General features: G+C 43.7%; 1 protein-coding gene across 1 annotated transcript; it reads left to right on the top strand.

Moving 5' to 3' along the window:
- The first annotated feature begins 391 nt into the window (after positions 1-391).
- On the top strand, positions 392-7,675 carry LOC125550492 (homeobox protein KNOX3). The gene is made up of 6 exons (XM_048713499.2): positions 392-546; positions 639-1,091; positions 1,297-1,419; positions 1,520-1,664; positions 6,896-7,128; positions 7,246-7,675. Exons 2-6 carry the CDS (start codon positions 708-710, stop codon positions 7,447-7,449), a joined length of 1,089 nt encoding a protein of 362 aa, XP_048569456.1. The 5' UTR covers positions 392-546; positions 639-707; the 3' UTR covers positions 7,450-7,675.
- The last annotated feature ends 372 nt before the right edge of the window (positions 7,676-8,047 follow it).

Raw genomic sequence — 8,047 nt, 5'->3', positions numbered from 1 at the left:
AAAACGTTTGGAGCCCTTTGGTTTTTATGAATGAATTCATATTCCTACGTAGGATAGAAATCCATCCTTCACATTTTAAAAGACAAAAAATATTAGGATAGACTCAATGAAAAAAATATTATCATATGCTTCAAATTATTGTACATCTCTTTCCTTATAAAAGTTGAGATACATTCATCTCACTTCGTATGATATTCGTATCCTATAAGCAAAAGAAGGCTCGAGAGTAAATCCTTTGGGCGAAAAAAAAGGAAAAACAAAACAAAACCAGCTTCGTCTCCACCGGGGATTCTACAAAAATTCCCTACAAAGCCACTCCAAGCCCTTTGATTTGACCCGAAAAAGAAAGCCCCCACAGACACAGCACTATACATTACAGTACAACAGCGCACCATCCTACACTACACTGTCTCTCTCTCCAAAGTCGAGATGTGTACTGCAGTATTGCCCTCCAGCTTTTTCCTCTCGCTCCCCATCTCCTTCCCTCTAATGATAGCTTAGAGAGAGAAGGAGAAAAGGCTATTCCGCTCAAGGCAAGGCAGGCAGGTACCCTTCTCCTTCCCCAAACCCAAACCCTTTTTCTCTTTCTCTCCGCCCAAGAACTTCACCTCAAGCTCAATCCGTCTCCTTTTGCGCAGGAGCTAGCTCGGGGACAGCGTCGCCGGGAGAGCTCGATCGCTGCACCACTACATCACTAGAGATAGCCCATGGAGGAGATCGGCCACCACTTCGGGCTGGGAGCCACCGCCCACGGACAGCACCACAGCCAGCTCCCATGGGGCTCTTCGCCGCTCAGCGCCGTCATCGCGCCGCCCCCACAGCAACAGCAGCAGCAGCAGTCCGCCGGCTATCTGGCGCACAGCCCTCTCTCCCTGAACACGGCGCCGCCCAGTGGAAGCCACGGCGGCGGCACCGGGTGTAGCAACCCGGTGCTGCAGCTGGCCAACGGCAGCCTCCTGGAGGCGTGCGCCAAGGCGGCCAAGGAGCCGTCGTCGTCGTCCTACGCCGCCGACGTCGAGGCCATCAAGGCCAAGATCATCTCCCACCCCCACTACTCCTCCCTCCTCGCCGCCTACCTTGACTGCCAGAAGGCAAGTGATGGTTCTTAGTACTGGTAACATTAACAGCAGCCCTGCCGTGCTGCATCTGCTTCTGCTCCTGCACGAGAAGTTTCTCTTCTACATCTCATGTCAAACATGAAGCATGCATGCTTTCTTGCTTGCCTTTTAATAGTAGCTACAGTGCATCCATGTTTATTGTTGGGAAGTACTTGTGCTTAGCCTGGGTGGTTTGTAGGTGGGGGCGCCGCCGGAGGTGTTGGCGAGGCTGACGGCGGTGGCGCAGGACCTGGAGCTGCGACAGCGCACGGCGCTCGGCAGCCTCGGCACCGCGACGGAGCCGGAGCTGGACCAGTTCATGGTGCGCCAACCGATAAATCTTGGAACATTTTTCCTAGGTTGTGTAGCTAGTACTCACATGAGGTGACCTGTTCATTCTTGTTTTTCTGGTGCGCGCGCAGGAGGCGTACCATGAGATGCTGGTGAAGTACCGGGAGGAGCTGACGAGGCCGCTGCAGGAGGCCATGGAGTTCCTGAGGAGGGTGGAGACGCAACTCAACTCCCTCTCCATCTCCGGCAGATCGCTGCGCAATATCCTTTCCTCCGGTAAAGAAAACAGCTCGCTAGCTAGCTCCTGCAACCACGAATCAATCCATCCATCCATACCCCGTCTTGCTGCTTGCTATTGATCCCTGCATGATTTCTTCATCTGCTTCTCCCTATTCTGGTTTCTTCTTCATCTTCTTGCGCATCATAATTTATTGACTTCGATTTAACAGATTTTTTTGAATGTGAAATTTCCTGGGTCCGTAAAAACAATTCCATAATAAATATCGTTTTCTCGTGCATCCTGGTATATATGATTGTGCCTGCATCTGCATGTGCGGAACTGTGCGCACGAATGGGTAGAGAGTATTCCTCATCAGGGTGCTCTTGGTGTTCTAATGTCGCGGCATTCCTCGTCAGGGTTTCCCCCCGAAAAGATTCTTTCCCGGCTTGGCCGCTGGCTTTTCCTGAAGGAGCATGCGTACTAGAGATTCTTCTAACCTGGGCATCCATGGATCTTTTCTTCTACTGGAAATGAATAGTCCTCTCCTCTCCAAACACACACGCATCAGTTTCTTCCATTCACACACCTTCTCATCGTACTCCATGATTGATGACAGATTAATTGCGCAAAAACCATTGATTGATTTCCTCCAGATCGACGAGTTGGTGGTGTGTTCGGTTCTTGGAATTTATGTGGCGTTAGAACGATTCCTTTTCGGGAGGAGCATGTGCATGTGCCTCCGAGTGGTTCTTGCTTCAGCCATCTTTTCTCCATGCTGATGGAAGGAAACCCAGCCAGGCAGGCCAGCCTTCTTCTTCTAGGGTTTTGGGGGGTGCCACTGTGCAGCCCAACAGTGCAAGGCCGAGGAGTCTCACTGCCGTATGTCAGTGGAGCAAGTACTACCTGTACACACATGCATGTGTAGTGAGTGTTTACTGTGTAGAGAGAGATAGACGCTCAGCTCAGCTCAGCTCAGTTCATCCCCCATCTGTCACGCAAGCCAGAACAACATTCTTGTCATCTTTCTCCCTCCCTCAAGAAATCCATGCAGCTACCTCTTGTCCTAGAATCTTTTTGTTCCGGGGTGTGGTCTTCCAGATGTACATGCATGCCTAGATCATAGGGTCCGACGTGTGTTCTTAGTCTTTGCTAAATTTTATTTTAAAATGCACATGTACAGGGTGTGCCAAGGCTAACACGATGATGCCAGGGCCTTTCTAATGACCTATCACGAGGCTATAGTGGCAACTGGTACTACTACCCACACACCTGCACAGTCGTTCAGCCCAGGGCTTTCACTCACACGTCTGCTGCCAGCACTGGTACTGGAGTAGTACTAGCTAGTACCATGCCACACAATCACTTCATTATTGGAGCATGCGGTGCAGCCATCTGATGTGTTGTTGTAGATCAATAGTAGTGCCTTCAGATTTCCATGAGTTAACCCCCCTCAAAGCTCAGGTCAATCCTGTGCAAAAAAATAATTTTTTTGAAATGGTATGTTTCAGATACTAGATGCATAGGTAGACAGATGAGTAAATAGCATATGTGGCTGGGGTTAGTTCTTTGTGTGTGTTCTGATGGGTTCTGACCAGTTGCAGTGGCATGGCATGGACTGCCAGACACTGGTCTATGTGCCTCGAGAACCATAGAAACAGTTAAGTGCTGCCATTATTTGATGTGAGATCTCCAGCAATTTATGCGTGATCTCCTTGGCAGCAATATTATATGCATGATAGAGTGTAGGAGTAGCTAGACTGGATACCATGTTGCTGTATTTTGCGACAGCCTTATCTATGGTCTCTCTCTCTCATGAATAATGGCGGTCAAGAGACATTGGATGCTTTCCGAGGCGAGTCCAAGTTCAAACCCGTCTGCGTTTTTCAGACGTCAACTCATATTTCTCCTCAGCTTCAATTGTTCTCTGTCCTATATACTTCTTGCTAGACTACTGGAGTACTCCACATATCTACATGTGTTCTCCTTTCTTTTCTTTCCTTTTCAGTGTTTCCAAGAGAATAACAAAATTGTTTTGGATAAAACAAGAGAGGGATAATGTAGTTTTCTAACATCACAAGTTGAAGGGCAAAATGCTAGACTAATTACCACAACATATCTCCTGTTAATAAATTGCATTTACAAATTAGATGTATGGATTTTTGCTCATCAGAAAACAACAAAGCTTTCTTTTCTGATTGATGTTGCACCCGTCCTCCAAGATTCTTCGTTGCATGCATTCTTTCAAGGCCATGCAAAAGCAGGGGACACAGATATCACGAGTTTCCGTTTGTCTTGAGGTAAGGCCAAAAGAGATACTGAAAACTTGCCTGGTAGTAAAAAGCAACCAAAAGAAAACAAAAGGGTAAAGGGCTGACTGAGTTTGCATTGGAATGTCACTGGAAAAGACAATGCAACTGGAGAAAAACACACATGCATGACTTGACGATTTGATGAGATGCTTTCATCTGCATGCATGCATGTCTTCGTTAACAAAATCCTTCAGATAATCAGTTGCATCTCAATGCACTGTTTCTGTGGTTTCTACTAGATCCCAGGTTTAAACCCAAACTTCCCTGGGAAGTAGTTTTTTGGCTGGCAAATCCATAATCATTTGCTTCCGTTCTTAGCTTTACAAGCTTCATGCCTTCCCACTGCATACAATACCATGTCCAGGTTCTGTACAGCACATGCCTTGTTATATGTACTCAGCATTCTTCTGATTTTATTTGGTAATGCATGTATGAGGTTTTTCATATTTGCCGCTTCAGTTTTCTTTTTTGAAAAGCTGGGTTATTTGATATACTCTATGCAATAATAAATTGATGACGTGACTCCTGTGGTATGGTTTAATTTAGGGCATTTTTCCTATGATGGTACTACTTAGATTGTTCCGTTGAGTAATTATGGAAAAGCATAGTAATCACTAGTTATCAATGATTATCAGCAAACAATTCTATTTAACTTTCAGAAGCATTGTTTAACACATTCTGGCACAAGATTTGATCAATCCTCTTGAACTATATTGCTGCATAACATTGTTCCTATGGAGGAATAGGAATACTTCATATGAAGCAGAACATGTTTGTAAAGACATGTTCTATACAGAATCTCCTAAATGAACTTATAGAAAATACAATTCGTTACTCAAATTTGATCACTAAATAATACCCATGATTTTCACCCACCCTACGTACGCATCTTATTTGTACATGAGTATTTTAGCATTTTTTTCTTCAAAGAGTAGTTATTCTTCCATTTCTTTTTAGCATACCATCGTGCTTTCTCCAAGTCTTGTATCCTAAGCTTCTAACCAGTCCAGTATAGGTACCATATGCATCAGACATCGATGCATCTCAACTTATACATGTGCAAAAAGTTGCTTATCTGTAGTACAAGCAATACCCATGCATCAACATAACTGAAATCTGAAGAAAAATAACATTACTAACAACATTGCCTCATCGTAAGGTGCCACCTCATCGTAAGGTGCTCACATATGCACATGTACTATATTTGCACTATATGTATTGGACAGCATGATTTATTTCTAATATAATGTGGTAAAATTATGAGACACGTGTAATTTATATGTAATGATTTTCTTTTGCCAGATTTATGACATTATTTTAATCTGTTGAATCCATATAATTTGATACTCCCTCCATTCCAAGATAATTGAAGTTCTAGGTTTATCTTAAGTCAACCTTGCTCAAGTTTGACCAACTCTATAAAAAACTGTGCTAAGATCGTATGGAAATATATGCCATAAAGCATCGAGACTGATTTGGTGTTATAGATGTTAATATATTTTTCGATAAACTTGGTCAAACTTAAACAAGGTTAACTTGGGATAAATCCAGAACTTCCATTATTTTGAAACAGAGGTAGTATGTCAAAGTTCATTCAATATCTGTGCTTACGAAGTATCAACTATCACTGGACACGGGTTTCTTATGAATGTTTGTGGAAAGAGGGAATTCCTTTGATTTGACAAACTATTATGGGGTACCTTCATCCCCCCCCCCCCCCCCCCCCCCCACACACACACACACACACAAAAGGTTAAATGGACTTGTTCCATTTTATCTTTACTTACTAATACATAGCTCCAAAATGGTGTACAGCTTTCTCAAAAAGAAAATTGTACCGCTTAACCCTTTTGAATGGCATTTTGAACGCTTTATAAAGGAACTAGGTTTATTTGGAAAAGCTTACGGGGCTTTACGCACACCTGAACATTTTCCATTAAACTGCTTACACAGTCATTAGGGTTTCCATTGCAGGGTAGGGGGTAAGAGAGGAGGGTAGGGTTCCCAATCATGTATAAGGTGTCACACAAAAACCAGCTTTATATGTAATGCTTCTTTCTTCTACTCCCTCCGTAAAGAAATATAAGAGTGTTTAGATCACTTACGGAGGGAGTAACTCTCTTTACTGAACGTATATGACTTGCCATCATTTGTTAAAATGAAAATCCATATACTTGGAGATCAATCCACACCACATCTTAAACTTTTTTTTACGAGAATGCAGCTAGCAAATAGATACATATAATTCACAAGCATATTACCACTTATATACCGGGGTTATGAACACATGATTATCTCATCTTCATACTGTTAAGCTTCATGCATTAGCCAACGCAACCAAAAGTCCGAACTGCTAGAAAGGGCTAGGCAATCCACATATACACTTATAAGCATAAAATTGTTAAGTAAATAAATGGATTACGTATATAAATATGTAACTTGCTAATTGCCCATTACTGAATTGATGCAAGATAAAGTTCCTTGTTATTTCACTTCTCACAGGTGGAGTGACTAGTTGATGTTTCTTCACTAAATCGTGAAGACATTCTCTCTTTTTGTTCGAAACTGCTATTTGTTTTATTTATTGATCCTAATTAATTATTTTTCCTGTCTACTACCATGAGCAACTAACAATCTGGTTTCATCCCTTGTTACGTACACCCTCCATTCACGAATATAAGATGTTCTAACTTTTCGTTAATTGGATGTATATAGGCACGTTTTAGTGTGTTTGTTCACCCATTTCAGTCTGTATGTAGTGCATATTAAAATATCCAAAACATTATGAATAGAGGTAGTATTTATTTTTTTCCGAAAGAAATGGAGGTAGTATTTGTCAAGACATAAGCTGGATGTGTCTACAACCTACATTGATCTCTTTTTTGTGATGAACGAACATTATTCTCGCTATGTAAAAGCGAGTTCATACGTTGTTTCTTACTTTACTAACAAATTTCATTTGATATGTGTAAATTAAGGCTCTTCCGAGGAAGATCAAGAAGGCAGCGGAGGAGAGACAGAGCTTCCTGAGATTGATGCCCACGGCGTGGACCAGGAGCTGAAGCACCATCTTCTGAAGAAGTACAGTGGGTACCTGAGCTCCCTGAAGCAAGAGCTGTCAAAGAAGAAGAAGAAAGGGAAGCTCCCGAAGGATGCTCGCCAGCAGCTCCTCAGCTGGTGGGAGATGCACTACAAGTGGCCTTATCCCTCGGTATACAAATCTTCCAAGTTTCGAAATATGTGTAGTCTCACACTTCCAGTATTGATACTGAACATTTCTAGAACTTCTCTTCTCGATATAAACTTGACGACTTGCATTGTCCTACAGGAGAGCCAGAAGGTGGCGCTGGCCGAGTCGACGGGCCTGGACCTGAAGCAGATCAACAACTGGTTCATCAACCAGAGGAAGCGCCACTGGAAGCCGTCGGACGAGATGCAGTTCGTGATGATGGACGCGTACCATCCCCCTAACGCCGCCTTCTACATGGACGGCCACTTCGTCAACGACAGCGGGCTCTACAGGTTCGGCTAGCTTGGCCAGGCCTCGTCTCTTACTGGTGACCTTGGTCGGTGCCAATGGCGGCGACCGAGTGCCATATGCTGAAGCACTAGGTTACCGACGACCGAAGCTAGTTAAGTTAGCGTTTGTGTGCCGCATGCGAGCTGGAAGGAGGCCGCATGCTTATTTTGTTTATCATCACTACTTATACCTACCTACCTATCATTTATGCATGGACTCGATCGCTTTTGTGTGGTTTTGTAGCGATTGACGCGACCATATGGACAACCGCCTGTTTGCTGCGACATGCCTTGCTACGTGCATGCTTGAATAATTTGCCTTCTCTCTACCTACCTGTGCATCTTTCTGAATTTGTTCATGCCTGCTAATGATCGATATGGTTGCAAAGGGACGATCCAAAGTTCTTTATGCTTGAATCGTTGGTTGTTTTCTTCTTCGACTGCTTCAGTAGTTTGGTGTCCTTAACGTGGTTTGGGGTGATTTTGCGGTTAAGTTTCGGGTGAGATCAAAATTAGATGGGTTCCGATGGTCTCTTGTAGCGGTGTATGGTGCAGCACAACCTGAACTTAAACCAGATTTCTTAGCCGACTTGATGCGGATTCGTGGAGAC

The sequence above is a fragment of the Triticum urartu genome, chromosome 4A (genome assembly GCF_056163025.1).
Source record: "Triticum urartu cultivar PI428250 chromosome 4A, HENAU_Tu73, whole genome shotgun sequence".
In the NCBI taxonomy this organism is placed as follows: domain Eukaryota; kingdom Viridiplantae; phylum Streptophyta; class Magnoliopsida; order Poales; family Poaceae; genus Triticum; species Triticum urartu.
Note: the sequence above shows the minus strand (reverse complement) of the source record. Positions and strands in the feature narration are given on the sequence as shown.